The 23,284-nt window shown below is 49.9% G+C and overlaps 1 protein-coding gene across 1 annotated transcript in view; it reads left to right on the forward strand.

Moving 5' to 3' along the window:
- The first annotated feature begins 2,144 nt into the window (after positions 1–2,144).
- The window catches only part of SCARB2 (scavenger receptor class B member 2), a 42,281-nt gene continuing 21,141 nt past the window's right edge, over positions 2,145–23,284 (forward strand). The window contains exon 1 of the mRNA XM_058667197.1: positions 2,145–2,590. Within this exon, the coding sequence (XP_058523180.1) occupies positions 2,474–2,590 (117 nt within the window). The 5' untranslated portion in view covers positions 2,145–2,473. The remainder of the gene's footprint in view (positions 2,591–23,284) is intronic.

Raw genomic sequence — 23,284 nt, forward strand, 5'->3', positions numbered from 1 at the left:
GAGCTAGGAATGGGCAGCATGGTCACTGTCTATGTCCTCACCCTTGTCTACCCCCAGCACCCGCTCCAGTTACCTGTCATGGAGTCACCCAGAACAGCAAAGCTCAGTGGCTGGAAACCACAGCAATACTTCATTTTGGCAAGGCCTCAGCAGGGAACTCTTCATGTTGGGGCCCATGACTCCAGTGGCTGTGTGTGTTGTTGGGAGGAGCTGGGATTGGGAAGGCATCTCTCCCCCACAGACTCTGACTGTTCCTTGGGGCTCTCTCTCACACTCTGGGGTGGTGGCCTCAAGGGAGTTGATCTTAGCGTTGGCTTGGGGCTTCCAAAGCCAGGCTTTCCAAGAGGCCCAGGGAGAAGTCACAAAGCATTTGTCATCCCGCTTCAACAGTTTTTGGGCATGGCCATTTGCTACCATCTTCTACTGATGAAGCAAATCCAGCTGACATTTGAGGGGGAAGGTATAGACCCCACCTGTCAGTGGGAGGCGTGGCCAAGAATGAGCCACCACAATGAAACTAATCCAGCATCTCACAGAGCCCCTATTCCAGGATTCTCATTAATGACACTGGGAAGCAGCAACACACAGAATAAGACAAGAGTGGGCTTTGGAGACGCACACCTGGTATGGAGCGGCACACCTGGGTCGAGGCAAGATCTAGCACTCAGAGGCTGGCCAGGTTTATTCGGTTGCTAACCGTAGAGCCCTGGTTTCCTCCTGTGTGCCATGAGACTGACACAGCTGCCTGTCCGTCTCTGCTGAGGGTCATTTCTGGGATCCCTCGGGGATGCTCCAATCCTTAGAAAAAAAAAAATTAAAAATCTTTTAAAAAGATGTATTGTATTGTATTTAAAGATTTTTTTAAAAAATAAAAAATATTTTCTAAAGATTTATTGTATTTGCACGGACATCTTCCAGGGCATTTTAGACCATTTTAGTCTGATTTAAACAACACTTAATACACTGTGAAAGTTATCATTGCTACACTGTAGTCTTCAGGGAATGGGGGGTGGGGTGGGGTGGACAGCCTGTTGCTCTGCACACAGAAATCCATCCTGGGGCTAACTACATTGTATGCACCTACTACTAAGTAGCATCGTTTTTGAATATTTGTCCTTAGTTGAATCAGGTGAAATTAGCATAGCAGAAGGGGGCTGTGCAACTACAGAGGTCAAGCCAAGCCCACAGCATGCTTGGCTCCTGGCTCTGTGGAGCTCCACTAAAATTTAACCTAATAGTCACCCCTAGGTACGAGACCAGTTCTGAAGGCGGCGCCCGAGCCAGGAGGAGCAGTAGGCCAGCTAAGGCAGGCCTGTGCCTGGGAGGAGCCGCTTTGGTTCTTCATGTTCTTGCTGACCCTCGTAGCCATGCAACTCAGCCCCCGGTCTTCTCACCTGATCTTCCTATCTTCTCACCTGATCATCTATCTTCCTATCTTCCTGGCTCCCTCGCTACGTTTGCATCTGCAGCCCAGAGCCGGCTCCTTGTCCCCTTCACCTCTAGCAGTTCTCCCTGTATTGCTTCTGAGGTCGGGGACACACACAACTGCTTACGTCTGTCCATGGCTGCTGGGGTGGGCAGCACCTAGGAGCCGCCTGGCCGGGAAGTAGCAAACCCATCTTCCCTCCCCTACCGCCCGAATTCTGCTGCACGAGTCAGGTTCCTGCGGTGTGTAAGCCTTGGCTGGGGTGCCTGGCACACAGTAGTGGGCAGAAGGCGGAAAGCCTGCTCTGCCATCCGCATCAGGCTTCCTGGCAACGGCGGAACATCGAGAACCCTTCGCGGTCTGGTGACGTGTGGTCTCGACGCCTCCCACCCACACCCGGCATACCTGAGCCCACAGCCCAAGGGTACGCCCCTCGCGTCTCTTCCACTGTGCTCCTTCATCCCCAACCCAGTTCCACTGGGAGGTTCCAGGGTCGCCAGGCAGGGAGCCCCTGGAAAAAGGCACTTGCCACACGGAGCTCTCACGACTATCACAGGGTTCCCGGTGCTCGCCCCCCAGTAGGCTAGCAGCGCACCTTTGAGGAGCGGGTGCTTGAACGTGTGAACCGGGCCCGCGCTCGTCTGCAGCGCGGGGGCGCGGCGCAGCAGGGCCGAATGGCGGTCGCCGCCGCGGGCACATGACTGCAGCCGCCGCCTGGCCCCGCCCGCCTCTCCGCGCAGTCGCCGGCCGTCGCCGTTCAGGGCTTGCGGCCAGCCAGGTCTGCAGGCGGTGCGGCCCTGTGCGCTCCCTGCACGCTCCGGAGCTGCGCCAGCCCCGGAAACCGAAACCGAGGCCAGGCCCTGCTGTCCGCGCTGCCGCCGGCCGCCTGCACCGAGGGCCGCGCTCGACGGGCCGCGCAGGCCTCAGCCGCGCGCACCGGACGCGAGGTGCGGGCAGCGCGCCGACTGCCAGGGGCCCGGGGCTTCCCGCCGCTGCGGTGGCAGCGCCGGCAGGGTTAGCTCCCTGCCCTTGGGAGCCGCGCGCGCAATGGGCAGGTGCTGCTTCTACACGGCGGGGACGCTGTCCCTGCTCCTGCTGGTGACCAGCGTCACGCTCCTGGTGGCCCGGGTCTTCCAGAAGGCGGTAGACCAGACGATCCAGAAGGTGAGGTCGGGCGGACAGCACGCGCGGTAGGGTGGGATGCGGGGTGAGGGGTGTGTGTGGCGGGCAGTGTGTGTGGTGTCTTGGGCGTGTGTTAGAGAGCTCCGGACATGTTGAGGCAGTATGTGTTGGGGACTACATGTGTGTTGTGTGGGGTGAGTGGTATCGAGTGTGTTTGGGGTTGTGTATATGTTGGGAAGTGTGTGTTGTGTGTGGTGTCTTGGGTGTGTGTTGGAGGGCTCTGAGTATGTTTTGGCAATGTGTGTGTTGGGTGTGGTATCTTGGGTACGTGTTGATGACTGTGTGTGTGGGGTGTGTGTTGCAGTCTGGGTGAGTGTTGGGACTGTGTAGGGAGGGGTGTGTGTATGTGTGTTGCGGACTGTGTGTGTTAGAGGGCTCTGTGTATGTTGGAGCTGTGTGTGTGTTGGGTGTGTTTGTGGTATGTTGGGTGTGTTTTGGAGACAGTGTTGGGTGTGCTTTAGGGGCTATCTGTGTGTGTTAGGAGGTGGGAACATCTGCGGTGAGACAGAGCCCTCCGTTCTACCTTATCTTCCTGGGCGGGGCAGGTGAGGGTTAAAGACTGGGGGAACCGGTCCCCTTTATGATAACAAATACGGCGGGATCTTTTTTCGGTTTCCGTCCTGTAGCGCGGGTCTCTCCCCGCACCCTCCCTACGGCCCGATCTCTGCGGGGTCCACCCTATCCTCCCATCCTGGGAAGACTCGGTACTGAATGAAAGCCTCCGCTGCGCGGGCGGCTGGTGCTGGCTTGCGGCTGTGGCCTTTGAAGTGGGGCGCGGCGCGGGGCGGGGAGGGAGGCGGGTGTGTGGTCTGCGGGCATCCGGCCTCCGGGCGCTCCTGGCCGGCCCGGGCCTGCGTGCCAGGCCTGGGCCGCCGAACCCGAGGCTGTGCGTCCTTGCGCCCGCTGCCGCTTGCTTTGTCTGGCTGTGGCGCGTGCGCTTCTTGGGCAGCCCGGACGAGTTTGCATCCTGGGCGGGCGCCAGCGCACTGCGGAGGGGGGGGGGGGGGGCCGAGTGTCGGAAAACTTCCGGCTTTTTGACATCACTGCCCTGGCTTCTGCCCTTTCACCCTCTTCCACGGGCTGTGTGGAAACAGGAACGAGGGAGAGTTCCTGGGATCACTTTTACTTTAAAAAAGAAAAAAGCAGACTTTCTCTTTATTTCTCCCCTCCTCGCGCCACCCCCCACTACTGCTTCATTCCTCCCAACCTTGGCCAGTTTGGGTCACTGCGTCCGTCTGTGTCCCCTTAGGTGGGAATGGATGGATTCAGCTACCAAGAAGTTCCCAGGAGTTACCTATTACTTGCAATCAGGAAGTTAAAGGCAGCTTTGGCAAAAGTGCAAGCATTATTCTGTGTTTAAAAATTGACATTAACAAGGGCAACCGAGACCCATTCTCTGAGCTTCTCAAAGCATCCACCTCAAAAGAAAAAAAGAAACTGAATCCTATGTCTGTTCTTTGCTACATCCATATCCTTGGAGAGATTTGATTTGTAAGAGGTGCGAATTCTTGCTTTGGGTGATTTAGAGTGAAGCAGTTGGATTCTAGTGCATGCATGGGGTGTGTGTAGGGCCGAGAAAGGCTGTGTGGGGGAACCCTGTAGGATGAAAGATGGGGTTGAGATCCTCTGGGGGTCTCCTCTGCATGAGCAGAGCGGCTGGTGCAGGGCAGTGTGCGGCTGAGGCCTGCGCTCGGGGTGGGGTTTCTCTGTGAGGACTTAGCGGACTGGTGAGTTGTCGCACAGGGGCTGTGCTTTTCAGAATTGCTGCACGCTCAGCAGAGGGGCCCTGCCAAGGTGATGGTTGGAGATAAAGGACAGGGCTTCATCAGCCGTGGTTCGATCTGGGAGTATCATCGGCCAACTGGAGGATGCTCCTTGCTATTCTCTTTCCTGGATGAGCTGTGGTGTGGCTAGATGGCCCAGTGAAGCAGGAGAGAGCTGGGAAATTGCAGGGAAATCTAGGAAAGAAGCCTAACCCAACGAGCACTAGCTGGGCCATCAGGGGCTGGTCATTGCCCCATGTGGTTTTCCTGTCTGTAAGTGGGGATAATAAGGATGGACGTAGAGCGGGAGGTTGTAAAAGTTCCTGGAGAAAGTGGATACCATTGTCCTGGGAAGCCACAGGAAGATTTACAATCTCTTCCAGTCCCGGCCTTGCCATTTGCAAGACTTTGGATTTCTCGAAACCTTCGTTGCATTACTTGTACAAGTGGGGATGGGAGACGAGACAAGCTGGTGGCTTTCTTGGTCACAGTGCTGTTTTGTAGTTTGAAATTCACAAAGCAGAAGCTTGTGCTGTGGCCTAGCGCTTGATTCTGTAGCCAAATTGCTTGATTTAGGAAGGGCCCTTCAGGATTGTATGTGTCCTGGTCTGTCCCTTCTCTGCTTGGGATGAAGCATGGAGTCACCTTCCTTGTTGCCATTCATGTCACTATGAAGCAATCCATTTGGATGTTGACTTTCACGCATTTGTAATGCTTGCCTGTGCCCAGGCTTATCTCCATCAGAGGAGAGGGAAGGGGTCGGGGAAAGAAGGAGGAGACGCACACGCACTCCTGGGCTAACTTCCGGAAGCTGAACACAATAATTCCTGTGTGAAGAATTTGTCTCAAGCAATGGTGATCCCCAAACTCTAGGAGACTTCCATTCAGACCCGAGATTGGAACAGAGGGTTCCCAGGCCCTTTGCTGCCGTTCATGACCTCCCTGGTGCCTGCCTGGTGTTAGCGAGCAAGCCCTGGCATGGTTTTGGCTTGGATTGCTCTCATGTGCGGAACAGGCACCACCTTTCTCCCCTTCTGTCCACACCCACTCTCTGAGGATGTCGTGGCAGTCCTAAGGCCTTCACTGGCCGAAGACAGAGCCGTGCAGGGACCCAGTAGCCCACAGCCAGGAAGGACAGGAGTCTCTGGCGCTGTTCTCCCCTCCTGGTGCCTAGCACGATGCCTGCTGCATTGAAAATCGCAGCCTGCTGCCTCCCTTTTTGTCATTGCAACCCAAGGAGGGTGTCCCAAGAACCCTCAGACCTGGGATAGAATTCCTCTTCTGCTGCCTACAGATACTGGGACCAAGCTGAGCAAGCTGAGGTGCAACTTAGTTAAGCCTCATCCCCCCAACCCCAGCCCCCACCCGGGCCTCAGGTTTCTCATCTAGAAACGGGCATGGGATACACTGCTGGCCAGGAAACGGCCTGCACAGGCAGTGCCCACAGGGCAGAGCTCTTCTCATCCATGAAATGGAAGCATAGACAGTCACCAGTGCTCCTGCAGCTCTAACCTGAGGAGACTGTGGCACAGGCACAGCCGTCGTTATCTAAGAACAGTCATACGGGAATGGCGTTTGGACACAATGGATTAAGCCGCAACCTGGGGACACCAGCCAAGGTGAACCCCACTTGGCAACGCCCAGATGCTCCACTTTCCAGCCAGCTCCCTGCCGAGGCACCTGGGAAGGCAGTGGATGATGACCCAAGTATTTGGGCCCCTACCATTTATGTGGGAGACCAGGGTAGACTTTCTGGTTCCTGGCTCCCGGCTTCTACCTGACCTCGATGTGGCTGTTGGAGCCATTTGCCCATCTTATCACTCTTATCACACTCACTTTCAGATTTTTTTTTTAAGCAGTCATGCAGTTCAGAATGTGAAATCTGCCCTCTGTATCGCTGCAGCCTTGCTCAAGGTCTGAATGCCTCTCAGAGACGGGGGTGCAGAACTGGCCACAGTCTGGGCAGGCTCACAAGGGATGGACTGGCCAGGGAGTGTTGGGGGTAGAGACTGTCCCTGCTCTCTATTCCTCCTCACAGCCACAGGCCAGGCCACAGTCTCTCAGGGAGGAGAGAGAAGAGCAAGTGCACCTGCCCTCACCTGCCTTTGCCTGGACCTCGAACTCTGAGCCCATAGCACCCTTGGGAGCCAGGAACTGTCTTACCAGTGTCTCAAGAACTAACTTCTGGAACCAGCATGGTGGCGCAACACGTTAATCCTCCACTTTATAGCATTGGCATCCCATGTAGACGTCCCTTTTAGTCCTGGCTGCTTCACTTCCAGTCCAGCTCCCTGCTCATGGCCTGGGAAAAAAGTGGAGGATGGTTCAAAGCCTTGCAACCTGCACCTGCATGGGAGACCTGGAAGAGGCTCCTGGCTTAGGGTCAGCTCAACCACAGCCAATGTAGCCATCTGGGGAGTGAACTAGAAGACAGAAGATCTCTTTCTGTCGGTGTGTCTCATTCATTGCTTTTCAAATAAATAAATCTCAAAAAAAAAAAAAGTAGCATCAGTCACTGATGATGTACCTGAGTCGTCTTGCTAAGCTGATGTTGATTGATTTTCTACTCATTTATTTGAGAGATGTGCAGACAGAGCTGTCAGCCAGTGGTTCACTCCCCACATGCCTGCAGCAGCGGGAACTGGGCTGTGCCAGCCCACAGCAGGAACTGGGAACTGTACTTCCTCCCCTCCTCATGGATGGCAGCAACCCATATGGTCGAGCCATCCCCACTGTCTCCCAGGGTTCACCTTAGCAGGCTGCTGAAATCCACACCGGAGCAGAACCCCATCCCGGCAGTTCTTTTATCTCCCACTTTGCCTCTGTTCACACTTCAGAAACTTAGAATCTTGGCCTTACTGTTTTCTTCGTTAGGAAAATAAATAAATAAATAATAAAACCCATAACCATCATTTGAGTCTGCCATTTGACAGAGGAAACGGAAAGGGACTTAGCTCAATGGAAAGGGTGGTGAGAAGTCAGGAGTGCAACCTGGCTCTCCTGACACTGAGCCTGCAGCCCATCCCAAGGGTCACCATGCCTCCCCTGTTCAGCAGGCAGAGAGTCCTGCCTGCACTGTTTTCCGGTTTGGACAAGCATTCTTGTGTCCCCCCCTTAACCCTCCACACTGCTACAAGGTCTGATTGTTTTTCTCCTTGTAAAGCTGGAGGAGGCAGCACAGAAATCTGAGCGCTGTATGGCAGAAACTGCCAAGTCAGCAGCCCCACCCCTTTGTGCTTGCCTCTGCCTTCCCCACCAATCAGCTTCCTTCACTGACTGCCCTGCCCCAGCTGTTTACCACTGTGGGATTCCCCAGCCCTACCCTTGCCTGACTTTCCAGCTGCGTGACCTGCATGACATGCTTCCTCTCTGTGTCTCCTTCCCAAGTTCACAGCCGGGTATTGCTGTTGACTCAGCAGCTGCCCGAAAGGCGAGAGAACCAGAAACAGGTTGGATCACTTATTTTCTTGCTGGCTGCTTACTAACTCAGCACCATTGTCCAGTTCCTCCCTGATTCTTAGAATACTGGTCTTGTGATTCTTGGCTGTCCTCGAGTCTCTTACTCATCCTTGTTGTCTGTGACTACACTCATTATTGATGAGTAAGGCAATGGACTACAGCAGTGGTCCCCAGCCCACTCTCTGCACTCTAAGGAGATGCAGCCAAGTCACTTCATGGAGATTTGGGAAATACCACACTCCACCCCAGACCTGCTGAATAACCCTCCCTAGAAATAGGACCTGGTTTAAAGGGATAATCGTGAATTTCCTTGTTGGGTTGGATAGCGATTATTTTAGCCCACGTCTTCATGTTGAAGATGGTAGTTCTGGTTGAGGTTGTTACTACTGCTAATTACTATTGTTCTGCAGGTACCCATCAAAGGAAAGATGGCTGGGGCAGGATCTTACCTGGAAATCATTTGGCTTCATTGTTTAATAAGCGCAAGCTTCATTCTGTGCTGCTACTGCAAAGGGGCCATCTGTTCTGCCAGAGTTTTGCTTGTTTCCCTGGGAAGACCCAGCAGGTGGAATTACAGCCTCATTAATGAAAACAGAGGTTGTTGGCCCTGTGATGAGGCACTAATGGCTTGTGTCACTGTCATATTTACTGTGGAAACCTAAGGAAGGGACCACTTTACTTCATTTTATTCCTCATAGAAGCAGAGAACAGCTCCCCATAAGCTGATTCACTCCCCACATGCCTGCCATGGCCAGGCCTGATCTGGGACCTAAGCCAGAAGGTGGGGACACAAACCAGGCCTCTCATACGGGAGGCAGGAACCCATGCATTTGCCTGTCATGGCTGCCTTGCACATGGCTGTCCACATGGGCAGGCAGATGGAATCAGCGGCTGCAACCAGGAGTCAAACCTGGGTGTTTAGATGTGGCGCATAGGCATCTTAACCACTAGGCTAAACAGCCATAAGAAAGGACTGCTTTTTAAAAAAATCAATGATAACTGGTCAGAAGCGCCTGAGCATAGCCTGTGCTTAGCCCGGCAGTCAGTGTACCCGTGTCCTGGATCAGAGTAGGTTGGATTCCCAGCTCTGGCTCCTGACTCCAGCTTCCTGCCAAGGCAAATTCTGGGAGGCAGCGGTGACCGCTTCAGGAGCTGGCTCCCTGCCAAATTTTTGGGAAACACAGATTTGTAGCTTCCTGCCAGCTTTCATATGGCCCAACCTGGGCCATTTGGGGCATTTGGTGAATCAAATAGCAGATGGGAATTCTCTGTTTCTCAAATAAAAGTTTTAAAGAGGGCAGCTAAGACTACTTTGTTTGCTTTTTGTCTCTAAAGATATTTGTAGTATATGCTTTGGCACTCCTTTGTTGTCTTTTTTTTTTTTTAGATTTATTTATTTAATTTATTTGAAAGGCAAAGCAACAATGTAAAGGAGAAGAGAGACCTTCCATCTGCTGGCTCACTCCTCAAATGGCACAGCAGTTGAGGACGGCCGAAAGCTTTGGGACCCTGCACCCACGTGGGAGACCTGGAAGAGGTCCGGCCATTGCGCTCACTTGGGGAGTGAATCATCGGACGGAAGATATTTCTATCTCTCCTCCTCTCTGTATATCTGACTTTGTAATAAAAATAAATAAATCTCTAAAAAAAAAGAGATTGAACTTGCTGTGCCACAATGGCACATTTGGTTGTTTAGCAAATATGCACCAACTGTTTGCCCTTTTTGAGACAGAATGCTAAGAACTTGGATGTCGTTGTAAATAAAACATATTGCATGTTCTTACAGGCTTTATAAGCTATTTGAAATTAATTTTCCTCTGACCTTGTTTCACTCTTGATTTAAAAAAAAAAACTGTATCTACTTGTTTTAAAGCCAGGATGACATAGAAAGAGGAGAGATCTTCCATCCATTGGTTCATTTTATTCATGCCCGCTTTTGCTGGCATTGGATGAACCTGAACAAGGAGCCAGTCACTTGTCTGGTATCCCAAGAACCTGAGAACTTGGACCTGTCGTGTGCTGCCTCCCAGGCGCATTAGCAGGAAGTTGGGTAGGAAGCAGACGGGCCTTGATCCCAGGCACTCCTAGGTGGTAGGCAAGTATTCCAAGTGGCAGCTTGTATCACTACATCCATTTAAGGACCTCAAACTTCTGTATCTGTGGTTGTATCTATTGATACTTACATTAGGCATTAATATGGATCATTTTTTGAGAAATTTTTAAGCCAAAAAATACAGACATATTCCATTTGCCGTCAGAGTAATGCCTTCATTACATGTCCTGTAGCCTCTGAAAGACGTCCGTGTGTGTTCATGGAGAGTGAGAGTGAAAAGGCAAATGCTGTCTTAGCATTCATTTATTCTAAAAAGAGTTTTGCTGTCAGGGCTGGTGTTGTGATGTGGCGGGTTAAGCCACTATCTGTAACATCAGCATCTCATGTGGATGTTGGTTCATGTTCTAGCTGTTCCACTTCTGATGCAGCCTTCTGCTAATAGCCTGGGAAAGCACTGTAGCATGGCTCAAGTGTTGGGTCTCTCCACCCACATGGGAGAGCCAGATGAAGCTCCTGGCTTCAGCCTGGCATGGTCGCAGCTGCTGTAGACATGTGGGGAAGGAGCCAGCAGATGGAAGATCTCTTTGTCTCTCCTTCTTTTGCTATAACTCTGGGTTTCAAATACATAAATATATCCTTAAAAGAGTCTTAATCTTGTGTACCTTCTAAGAAAGAGCTCCTGATGATCTTCAAATGCACTTTGAGAGCTGCTACCCCCATTTTCATTTATTCGTTATATTGCCTTATAGAGTGTTTAAAAAAAGGTACCTTGGGAAGGTCATGTGTCTAACCAAAGTGAACAAGGGTGTTTTTCTAGGTGGAAGTGAGTACTGAAGCAGCGTTTGGCACAGGAGTCACAATGCCTCAGGAGATGCCTGCATCCCACATGGAGTCTCAGCTCTGCTGTCTTCCTGCCAGTGCACACCCTGGGAGGCAGCAGGTGGGGGCCCAGGTAGTGGGACCCTGCCATTCATGTGGGAAACTAAGGTGGAGTTCCCCGAGTTCCTGGCCCCCAACCTCCTGCTTCTGGCCCGGGCTCAGCTGTTGATATCTGAGGAGTGAACCAGTGGATGGAAGCTGTTCTTGTTTCTCTGCCTTTCAAATTTATAGTAAAAATCATCGTAATAGCGAGTACTATTGCTAGGGCCTGACATGCAAACAAATGGAGACCCTTTGGCCTGCTGCACCCACTCTGCTCACCCCAGGGCTCCTTCAGTCTCTGAAGGTCCCACTTCATCCAGAGAGGACAGCGGATCGCCGCTGATACGGTAACGCAGTCACTCTTCCCAGTCCCATTGAAGAATGCTTCTTTTTTAATTGGCAAGTGACAAAATTGTGTATGTTTCTGGAGTGCGGCATGATATATTTATAAATGTATGCATGTGAATTGGCCAACCAAGCTATTTAACATACCTCACTGGTTTCTCACATTTGTGGTGAGAACACAAAAAAAATCTCCCTTGCTGGGTGTCATGAACTGGTATGCATATGCAATTAACTCTAGCCACCATGGTGTTCTGTAGCTCTGTTGACTGTATTCCTCTAACTGAAAGCAACACTTCCCTCACCCCTTAATCCCTATAAGCCTCATTTTAAGAATATTTTGCTGGCCGATGACTGAACAGGCTAATCCTCCCCGTGAAAACACTGGCATCCTATGTGTGCTGATTTGTGTCCTGGCTGCCTCACTTGCCATCCAGCTCCCTGCTTGTGACCTGGGAAAGTAACAGAGGATGGTCCCAGGCCTTGGGACCCTGCATCCATATGGGAGTCCAGGATGAAACTCCTGGCTCCTGACTTCAGATAAGCTAAGCTCAAGCCATTGCAGCTAACTGGGGAGTGAACCAGCGAATGGAAGATCTTGTCTCTGTACATCCTTCTCTCTGGAAATCTGACTTTCCAATAAAAATAAATAAATTTGAAAAAAAAGGTAGATTTTCCCTGAACATTGTACTTCTGGTAGTCAACGGTAGTGGAAGAAAAAGAAAGCTTAAATACAAATGGGAAGTAATGAGTACATCATTTATTTCAACTTTGATAAAATCGCTACCAGACTGGCTGCACAGGTTACACTGGAAAGCTGCCCATTGTTTCCATGGCTATATTTCTTCTGAATTCACATCTTAAAATCTTCCCTTACACGCTCCCACTGCCCCAACACACACACACACACACACACACACACACACACACACACACACACACATTTACTCCTGGTTCTTGCCTGTGAGTTTTCATGGTAATTGTTCTCTCTGCAGGCCAGTACTTTTCAGCCTTGCCTGCACATATATAATCAGCTTAAGAAAATACTCCAGTGAGCATTTTTACTTGTTCAAGAGGTTTTGGGGGATATCTCTTCAACCACATTGTCCTGCATGTATTTTAGGGGGCACAGCAGCTCATCCTTGAACCAACATTTAAATCTAAACTGTCACATCTCCCTAGCTGAAACCATGACAGTTGGAATTAACAGTAAACATTAAGGTCAACAACAGTGACATTAGAACAATGAATGTCGCTCAATGTTCTTGTATCAAAATAAGGTCAGATGATAAGGGCACAATATCAAGGACTTCGTTCTTTTAACCCAATGGAGAAAAAAATGCTGTCTTGGGAATTACATTTATTACTATAGGTGTCTGGGTTGACTTTGCTAAATTTCGGAGAACAATTTTTTAAAACAAAGCAAACCAACTAGCTTGTTGACTTTGGTGAACTTTGTGCACCTGCAGGTTTATAGAATTGGTGTGCATTTTCTGTTGTTAGACTGTGTAAGCGCAACATGCACACTCAAGTTGGTGTAATTATTAAGAGCCTTCAGTTGCCCTTAAAAACAGCCAGCAACCTTCACTGCAGCACTTGTTCCTATCATTGCCTCAGGCAACTCTCTGGGTGCTTATTTTTATCATCTGGAAGTAGCTTGGCCGGGACAGCTGTGCAGTGGCTCTCTTGGTATGCCTTCCCTGAAGGTCACCGTCAGACTGGCTTGGAGGAGGCCTGTCTGTGGCCTCCCCAACCCCAGCTATTGCAGGCATCTGGGGAGCCCACAATGGAAGCTGTGATTTCATCTCCTCCATCTCTGTCTCTGTCATCTCTCTCTGTTTTCTCTCTCTCTCTCTTCTCTCTCTCTCTCTCAACCTCTGTCTTCTGCTTCTCAGAAAGATAGAACTGAAGCTAGGCCTGTCTGAAGCTAGGAGCCAGGAGCGTCTTGCAGGTCTCCAACATAGGAGAGACCCAAGTAATTGGGTCATCCCAGGCACATTAACAGGGAGTTGGATCAGAAATGGAGCATCTGGGACTTGAACCAGTGCTCATATTGGATGCCAACACCATAGATAGAGGCTTAACGTACTCTTCCATGACACCAGTCCCCTCTCCTCCACTTCAGATTCAGCTCCCTGCTAATGTTCCTGGAAAAGCAGTGGAGGGTGGCCCAGCTTCTTCTGCCCCTGCACCCATGTGGGAGACATGGAAGAAGCCTCCTGGTTTCAGACCGGCCTGGCTCCAGTCATTGCAGCCACTTATGGAGTGAACCAGTGGATGGAAAATCTCTCTCTTTTTCTCCTCTCTCTAAAAATATGCCTTTCATATAAAAATTAAAAAATAATTCTTTATTAAAAGGTTGAGCCACCAGGACACAAACCAGTATCCACATGGGATGCTGATGCTGCAAGCACTTACACTATACTACACTACAGCACTGACCTCTAAAATATTTTCAAATATATTCAGTAGCAAAAATATATATTTCTGAAAGATGAGCGAAAAATTTTCATATCAATTAATTTATAAGAAACACCTTCTCTATATTATAGGTAAAAGACCAAACAAAATAAGCTTATGTATTAATAATAGTGTAGATTATGGGTGCCATACATTTCCTTAACTTTCTTTGTTTCCAAACTTTCTACAGCAAGCAAACTAGGGTGAATGGAGGGTGGAGTAACATCTCCTGTTTAAGGTCATGAGTTAATAGTCTTACATCTGGACACAGATTAGAAGCCATGCTTGACTTTTAGCTGCAAATTTATACAAATATTATTTGTTACTTTGGAGGTCTCTTCTGAATCTAACAGGAATAAAGACTTTTCTGAACATTGATGATTTACCACAATATGTAGTGTTTTTGGCCCTGGAAAGTGCAATGTTTTCTGGCCCATCCGTCTACGTGACTTCTTTGTCCCTAGCCAAGTTTCCTCCCAGGGTCAGAGCCTATACCTTTTGGGCACATAAAAAGTCAGTCTGGCCACATTGGCTGCTAGCTGACAATGAAATAACTCATTTACCTGTGGAAATCACCAAGTTGCCAGATCATTTACTCAAGCTCCCATTATGTATTTAATGGGAGAAATCATGATTTTGAGCCTGGTGAAGTTCATCAGGTCTGCTCGGCTACATTGGGAAACTGACTTAAGACTTTCTGCTGATTGGTGATTTAGTCCCAGCAGTCAGCTGATGGCAAGGTTTGTGAACCCTCCATGAGGAGTCAGTTGTGTCCAGCCGTGGCTTGATGCTTCCAGAGCAAAGGGCTCCTTTGACAGCGCATTCTGGCTGCTTGTGTCTGGCAGAATGCACAACCTGCTGTGCCAGGCATTCTCCAGGTGTAAAGTTCTTATTGTTAGTTGTTCAGGCCTTCGTTTGCAGTGCAAGCTTTGGCAGTACACACTGGGATGCCCTGATTATCTCTGGACAGAAATTGGAAGTGTGTGGGGCTGGCACTGTGGCATAGCACACAAAACTCTTATCTGCAGTACTGGTATCCTACAAGGGCTCTGATTTGAGTCCTGGCTGTGCCAATTCTGATCCACTTTCCTGCTAATGGCCTGAAAAAACATCAGAAGATGGGCCAAGTGTTAAGGCCCTGCATCCATGCAGGAGACCTGGATGAATTCCTGACCCAACTGTGGCCATTATGGCCATCATGGCCATCTAGGGAGTGAACCAGAGGATGGAAGATCTTTCTCTGTCTCTGTCCTGGACGGTCTGGGATGTGGGGCTGTGACAATGGATGCATTGGCACACCTGGGTTGAGCACTCATGAGGAAATTCTGGGACGTTTCTTCTCTATGAGGTCCTCGTGTGTGAGCTCCCAGCCGGGGACCGACCATGACCTCAGGACCTTGTGTGTGAACTCCCAGCCAGTAGCTGACCATGACCTCACCCAGGGGCTTAGGCAGTCCTCCGCGTTCTACTTGGTGCTTTTTGTCCTTGTAAGATGGGACACCAGTGACACTTGAATCAGAGGAACAGCAAATAATATTTTAGTGCGAATATGTCTGATGTGATATTTTGACTCACTTTGATTTCTTGGTTTACGCTCTGCCACATTTTCTTCATCTCCCTTTGATATGCTTTGTTTAACTATTCAAATATAACCTACAGTCATATCACTTTGACCCCAAATCCCCCCATATGCTTTTCATAAGAAGTAAGGCATTTGTGACATAACCCAGGTAATATGTGTGACACAGAAACGTTAAAAAGTTGTTTATCTGAAACTCACACATACTTGGGTATCTTAGGATTTATTTGGAAAATCGGGAGATTCTCCCCCAGGGGTGTAGTAAGGTGGCACCTGCTGGAGTGGCCAACCTGGGCCTGGTTGGAGTTGATTGAATTTACTGCCTTGGTGGCTTAGTGAGTGCCATCATTTCTTTACCTGCAAATGAGATTTTTTAAAAGCATTTTTGTTTATGTATTTTATATATGTGAAAAGCAAAGGAACAGATGTATAAACAGAAGTTTCACATCTGCCGATTCACTCCCCAAATGCCTGTAACTACCAGGTTCTGGCCAGGCCGAAGCCAGGAGCCCAGGAACTCAGTCCAGTTCTGATGTGGGTAGCAGGGGTTGGATTGCTCAAGCCATCACTGCAGCTGTCTGTCTGGGGTCTGTATTAGTGGAAAGTTGGATCAGAAGCGCAGTGGGACCTTGAACCCAGGTGGTGTGGTGTGAGAGGCCGGAGTCTCAAGCAGCATCTTTACCGTAGCACTAAACCCTGCTCCTTCCCCCTAAATGCAAATTCTTGCCTTCCAAGTTCAGCAACCCCAGCGAACTGGGCGATATTGTATCCATGTCCTCTGTGCTGACCATCAGGAGGAGCTCAAAATAAAGATGGTACCTGTTTCAGAAATGCTGCAGCTGAATTTACCGCACCCTTCTGTTCTCTCTCTCTCTCTCTCTCTCTCTCTCTCTCACACACACACACACACACACACACGTACACACACACATACACTCCTACAATCTGGGATGTACAGAGGGTTCCTTGGAAATTGGGGACACACTGAAGATTCAGGAAGAGTGGATGCTGTTGACTCAAAGAATGGGCAGGCAGGAGACTGCCGTGGGGGTGTAGGCAACCAAGTGGGGGCCCTGGACTGCCGTCTGCTGTGACTCAGGCAAGCTGTCGAGAATTGTGGCTATTGTTGTTAGGTTTTTCTTCTGCTCTGCATAGTTGAGAAGTCTGCTACACCTACTAAATGTTTATTTCGAGGCTGAGAGTTGGAGGAGCGCGTTCAGGTGAGATTGTTTACGGATATCTGTAAACAGATGGACCCTCCTGCCTGCAAACTCTTCCACTATCTTTAGGCTTCTGTTACCTGAGTCGGAGGCCAACCTGGCCGATTCAGCCTCCTGAGCCCCCACCTGTTCACCTGCCTTTGCCCCATCTTGGGCTCCATCATCCTGAAATGATTTGTTTTACGAGTAAGGGAGACAAAATCAAGTCCTTTGACAGACTGAAATTCTCCACCTGTGCCATGCTTGTGGCCGGACAGCCCCGGCTTGGACACAGCCTGAACCACTGTGTGGCCTTGCCGCATGCAAGCTCTTTCTAGCCTCATTCACTCCTCCCAAGAAAAGGGAAAGTCTTGCTTAATGCAGAGACACTTGGAGATGTATTGTGGGACCTTTCTCCCTATTTCAACAGTCCATTTCTGCTTTGCAGTAATTTTTCACTCTCTTCTTTTATCTAATCTGACTGTGGTTTTTATCTAACACTCTTAACCATTGGGCTTCCCTGCCTCTGTTGATCCAGAAAAGGGGTGTTTTAGAAGGGGTTCTTTACGGTTATGACAGGGATTGCATGAAGTCTGGGCCTAGCGCTTATTTCAGGACATAGGGTTACTTGTAGCTCCGAGGAGGGTGGCTGTGAACTTGGCCATGACTAGTTCAGGTTGGGGTTGGGAGGACTCTAATGCATTGTCAGAATTTTCAGAAGCTCCATGAGTCATCTGAGATGAGGCGACCCAGCAGCTGTTAACCAGCAGAGGAGGAGTAGAACCTTTAACTCCTGATCCCTCTTCTTATTCCACATGTGATCCAGTTTAGCTTGAAACAACAGGACGTTCGCCTAAACCTGAAAGTAAATGCAGGAAAAGAATGCCTTAGAAAAGTATGATAATTCATCACTAAGAATGGAAAACAATCTTAAAGTTACAAAGATAAGTAGACATAGGAACCATACTTTAGGATCTGTGTCAAAGGAAGGCCACCGTGCATGGACAGGATCAGCAGGTCCGAGGCAAGCCTGAAGACAGCAAGCTAGGGCTAATGTAGCATCTTCATGGCTTCACACTCTCCAGTTTCTAAGCCTCGGCACTTGCTGTCTGGCAGCATTTACTGCTGTGGGTCAGGATTACCACAGTCTTCGCTGCTTTGTTTTCTACATTGTTTGCAATTTTTAACAAAAGTTAAAAAAAGTGAGTTTCTATAAGTAGAAAAAATTTGTTATTTTACCTTTTTAAAAAAAGTCTAAGCAACTCAAAAGCCATGAAAATGCTAATAGACCCTAAGGGAGAGGGAAGGGGTGGTTTCCACATTTGGTAGGTCTCCATCTTCCTTGCAAAACAAAGACTGCCTGATTACACAGCTCTGCCAGGAACCCCGGCTCCAGCAGCAGCCCCATGCCAGCCAGCCTTTCACCCCTTGTCAGGAAGCCTCCTTCAATGCCCGTCCCACTCCTCCCCATCAGCCCTGTACTCCTTCCCACTGCCCCCTGAGCATTAACGCCTGTGGAGGATTTTAGTTGAGCAAGGCGCCAGACATCGCACTGATTTGACTTCCTTCTGAGATCATGGAGTTAGGAACCTGGGAAGAATCAGCAGGTGTGCAGGAGCCTGCCCACGCACCCGAGTGTGTCTCGCCTGCACTGACTTCAGCTTGCACCTCCAACTTACACATTGCAAGTCAGTGTTTCATAGATTTGACCGTTGTACGGGTGGGGCACATTGTTTCTGCCAAAGCCATTTGCATAGTTATAACATCATTTGTGGCCTATGAAAAATGATGACCATGCTATAGGTTAATTTAATTCTGAGTCCCGTCACCTGTCATGGCCCTGGATGGGCCAGGCCAAATTATTGCATGACCATGCACAGCCCTCTGACCTAATGTTCCCTATCTTTGTGAGTTTAACCAAGCCAAATGAAGAAACTGACAATAACAGTCTTGGATGGATTGCCAATCACAGCTGCTGGTGACGTCCAGGCATGGCTCCCCCATGTTCGCCCCCCCCCAATCTCCCACCAACCCTGAAGCCTTTCTCTTTCTTGCCAAAGGACTCCATCCTGCATCTCTTCCACTCTTCTGATCGCTTTCACCGTTCCTTCTCTTCCCAGCATCTGGCAAGCAAAGTTGATGATGGAACCTGGTAGATTTCCTAGTGTTGTGTTCAGTTGCTTTAGAAAATGGCTTTCCCAGGAAGTGCGTTGTATAAGATACAATGAAAAATATCAAAGGAAAAAAACACACATAACCCTACTCTTTTTGTTTCTGCAGGTCAAAACTCTGTTTTGAGAAACCAACAGTGAACCTACGGGGTCACCATGTTGAATAGCTTGCATTTTCCTTTTCCTTGTAGGCTTGCACATTTCATCCCCTTGGTGTTGATGCCTGCGAGTGTTGATTTTTAGAAGATGCTCTCCACACTAGCACTGTTCCCCTGTGTGTGGTATTATAGGCGCTCACAAGGATGGGCAGTGTGTCATCCAGTAGGAAGGATCCTTGGGGAATTCCGAGGAGAGCCAAGTATCGTGCTGTTCTTTTCTAGAAGTGGACAGACCAGAAATGGAAGCCTTTATCTGGGATCTGGCTTTTTAAGCATCCACAAGTTGTGTGGCAGTGAAGTTAAAGTTTTTCTTCCCTACTCTTGCCACACACAGAGAAATTCCTAGTTGCTGACACATCTCAAGTAAATTGCATTCAAAAGGTGAGAGAGTGAACACACAGGGAAGCATGGGTTGCCCCACACAGAGAGATACCTGTCTGGAGGAGGCAGCCTAGAGGGAGACAAGGATGAGAGCAGTGGAAAGAGAGAAGATCCCAGCACCTCCTCCAGGCCTGATTCCCTGGGGAGGAAAGAGCTCCACTCAGTTGTTGGCCTGTTTTATGAGTTCGAGGCAGGGTGCATCAGCAGGCATGAAGCCACCTGGTGGTCTCATGTTACCTCCATGTTAATCCCTATGTCTCCATGGTGTTTCCCCTACCCTCTGCACTCCCCCAGGTCCTAGATGAAACAGGTGCACTCTGGGAAAGGGACATTTTGATTGACAGGTAGAAGGATAATATTACACATGGGGTAGAGGCCTGTGACTTGCAGGTGCCTTCCACTCTACAGAGAATACATGGGCCTTCAGAATTTTCTAGAAGGCAGGATAACTCGTGTTTATGTGGTAGAGCTTCTCATGATGAACATATGAATTCTAGGGCAATTACACGGATGTTTCTGAGCTTGTTTCCGGTGCTGTCTGTACACTTTTGGCTTGAGAGATATTTCCCATGTGTTTGGAGTAACTTAAGATGTGTAGTTATATTCTGCCTGATTGATTGGAAAGTTGTTGGCAGAGGGGAAATGGCTGCTGCAAGTGCCAGATCCAGCCCTGACCTGAAGTGGAAGGAAGCACTGGGGTCAGAGTTCACCTCACCACCTGGAGGACTTCCCAGGCCTGGTGTTTCCTTGCTCAGATAGAAATCCAGTACCAGGACTTGGATGTGGCCAACAAAGCGGGCTGGTGGAATGGGCTTGACTTCACTTGGCCTTGCTCGATTTCCCACATTGTTTTATCTGTAGTCACTTTTTCCCCCTGCAGAGCTTCCTGAGGTCTGTCCTACTGAACAGTGGAGCTGTATGATTCAGTTCCCTTGGAACATTGTGCTGAATTGGAGGTGCAGACAGCATCAGCTGCACCTGTTGCTACCTGCGGTGGCACAGCAGGAGTGTAGCACTGTTCAGGTTGTCACTCGGAGCGCCCCACAATGACACAGCAGGTGTGACTTCCTGGTGGCTGGTGTCTCACTGGCTCCCTCACACTGAGTTCCACCTTTCTCTTTGGATTTCCTCCTGACATCTTTCCTCAGTGGTGTTTTCCTTGCTTTTCATAAAAACAATGGAAAACACCAGGTTCCTAGCACTGCAAGGTCATCCGCTCTTGGTTTGTTTGGTTCAGTGCTGTTCAGTTCGTGTCCTTCAGTGATTTTTTTTTTTCTGTGATAATCTACAGTAGCAGACTGCGGACTGTTAGGATGAATACATTAGGCTTGTGCCTGTGAAGCTTGGGCACTGCATTTTCCAGGCAGCTGTTACAATGAGCAGTGACACCTGTCAGGCCTCATTAGCACTTCCCAGCACTGCCCGCTTCACCCCCCAGGGTGGGAGGCCGGCTTGTTGGTTTGAGCTGGACTGGCTCCGCTGGACCCCAGGCTTCCGGTCAGTTCAGTTCTGCTCCATGTTTTAGGTCATACGTGCAAGGATCCACAGCCACCTGTTGACACCCTCTGCTGGCAGAAACAGGTGGCTTCAAGTCACCTGACAAAGCAGGCTGAGCGTCAGAAGGGCTTGGCCATGAACGGGTATACTGCCAGACCGCCCACGTTCGGTCAGTCAGATTTGGTCACAAGGCCGATCCTGGAGTCAGTAGGCGGCAAAGAGCACTCCACACAGAGAGAGGCTCAGGGGTGTTAGTTTTCCGGGCCTACCATAAGAAATGCCACAGGCTAGGGGTCGGCATGCTGGCTCAACAGGTTAATCCTCTGTGCCAGCATCCCATGTGGGTGCTGGCTCTTGTCCTGGTTGCTCCACTTCTCATCCAACTCCCTGCTTGTGGCCTGGGAAAACAGTGGGTGATGGCCTAAGTTTTTGGGACCCTGCACCTGCATGGGAGATCCAAAAGGAGGTCCTGGCTCCTGGTTTCGGATAGGCTCAGTTCTGATTGTTGCCATCATTTAGGGAGTGAATCAACAGATGGAAGATCTTTCTTTATCTTCTGTTTTTCTCTATAAGTCTGCCTTTCTAATGAAAACAAACAAATCCCAGGCCCAGCGCAGTAGCCTAGTGACTAAAGTCCTCGCTCTGTATGCGCCAGGATCTCCTGTGGGTGCCAGTTCTAATTCCAGCAATCCTGTTTCCCATCCAGCTCCCTGCTTGCAGCCTGGGAAAACAGGATGGCCCAAAGCCTTGGGACCCTGCACCTGTGTGGGTGACTCAGAAGAAACTCCTGGCTCCTGGTTTTAGAACAGCACAGCTCCAGCCGTTGCGGCCGCTTGGAGAGTGAATCATTGGGTGGAAGATTTTCCTCTCTGTCTCTCCTCCTCTCTGTTTATCTGGCTTTCCAATAAAAGTAAATACATCTTCAAAAAAAAAATACTGGGGGAAAAAAGTGCCACAGGCTGAGTAGCATGGACAATGGAGCCCATTGTTCTGGGTGCCGGGAGTGTTGGCAAGGATAAGGAACAATTCTAGGGGCCCTTGTTGTGGAGTCACTCCTTGTACCAGGCATCAACAGGCCAGGCTAAAACTCCATGTGGAATCCCTCCTGCCCCCAAACGCAAACCCAGTCACCTGACCCCGTTGGAGAAATCAGGGAGAAACAGCAGCTGCTCCCCCAGCCAGGCCAGTTTCAGTTGGCAGGGCAATGATGCTTGGCTCCCTGCCAGTAGGGGCCAGCCAGTGTAGTGGTTTTCTCTCCCTCTCCCCGCCTGCTGCTCCTCCTCTCCCCCTGCAAAGGAGAGCAATTTTGGAATGGCTCATGAGCTCTCCCCTCCACTCAGCCCATCAGAACATGTGCTGTATTCTTAGGGAATGGGGTGCGGTCAGAGTTGAGACTTGGAAACAGCCAACAGCGATCTTTAGGCTGCATTGCTTGAGGGGTGTCACAGTGTGTTAAACATTGGTGTAACCTGTACTAAAGCATGAGTTTGAGTCTCCACTGTGCCACTTTTTTTTTCTTAAAGTTGTATTTGCTTTTAATGGAAAGGCAAATTTTCAGAGAGAAGGAGAAACAGAGAAAAATCTTCCATCCACTGGTTCATTCCCCAAATGGCCACAGTGGCTGGAGCAAAGCTGATCTAAGCCAGGAGCCAGGAGCCTCTTCCAGGTCTCCCATGTAGGTGCAGGGGCCTAAGGCTTTGGGCCATCCTGACTGCTTTCCCAGGCCACAAGCTGGAAGCCTGATGGGAAGTGGAGCAGCTGGGATTAGAACCAGCACCCATATGAGATCCCAACACTATTGCAGGCAGAAGATTAGCTAAATGAGCCATCATGCTGGCCCCTGTTCCACTTCTGATCCAACTCCCTGCTGATGAGCCTGGGGAAGCAGACGGGGATGGCCCAATGTGCTTGGACCCCAGTCACCCACATGGGAGATTTGGCTGGAGTTCTTGGCTCCCAGCCTGCTCGGCCTGACTCAGACCTGGCCGTTTGCAGCTGTTTGGGAGAATGAACCAGTGGCTCTTGTTGTCACTGTGCCTGTCAAATCAATAAAAGATAAATAAATGTTCAACAAAAATAAAGGAAGCGTTTTTGTTGGAAGCCTGCTCTTGAACAGCAGGAAGGAGTCCTCCCGGGCTGCCACTCCTTGGCTCACAGGTTGCCGTCTTCTCCCATGCCCCCACATGGTCTTTGCTTCATGCATTCTGTGTCCCAATACGCCCCTTTCAAAGGGCAGCAGGCTTACTGATGTGGGCCCCCCTCAGGACCTCAGCTGCCTGTCAGTATCCCCTCCGAAAACCCAGCCTCCTGACAGTCCCTTTCCAGGGAACCAGGGTTAGGTGTTCCCCATGTGGGTTTGGGGCTGGAGAGTGTGGTGGCTCGGGGCACAGCACATGGCCAGGGCAGATGGATGAAAGGATCGTACAGGAGGCGGCGAGTCCGCCTCATTGCAAGGGGGATAGGCATCTCTGGTGTACAGATTTGTTGGGTACTCGGTAAGAAAATGCAGGTGTGGGGCCTAGTGTGGTAGTTCAGTGGCTAAATCTTCACTTTGCACACGTTAGGATCCTGTAAGGGTTCCTGTAAGGGTGCTGGATCGTGTCCCAGCTGTTCCATTTCCCATTCAGCTCCCTGCTTGTGGTCTGGGAAGGCAGTTGAGCACAGCCCAAATCCTTGGGACCCTGCAACTGTGT

Source organism: Ochotona princeps, chromosome 7 (assembly GCF_030435755.1).
Source record: "Ochotona princeps isolate mOchPri1 chromosome 7, mOchPri1.hap1, whole genome shotgun sequence".
NCBI lineage: Eukaryota > Metazoa > Chordata > Mammalia > Lagomorpha > Ochotonidae > Ochotona > Ochotona princeps.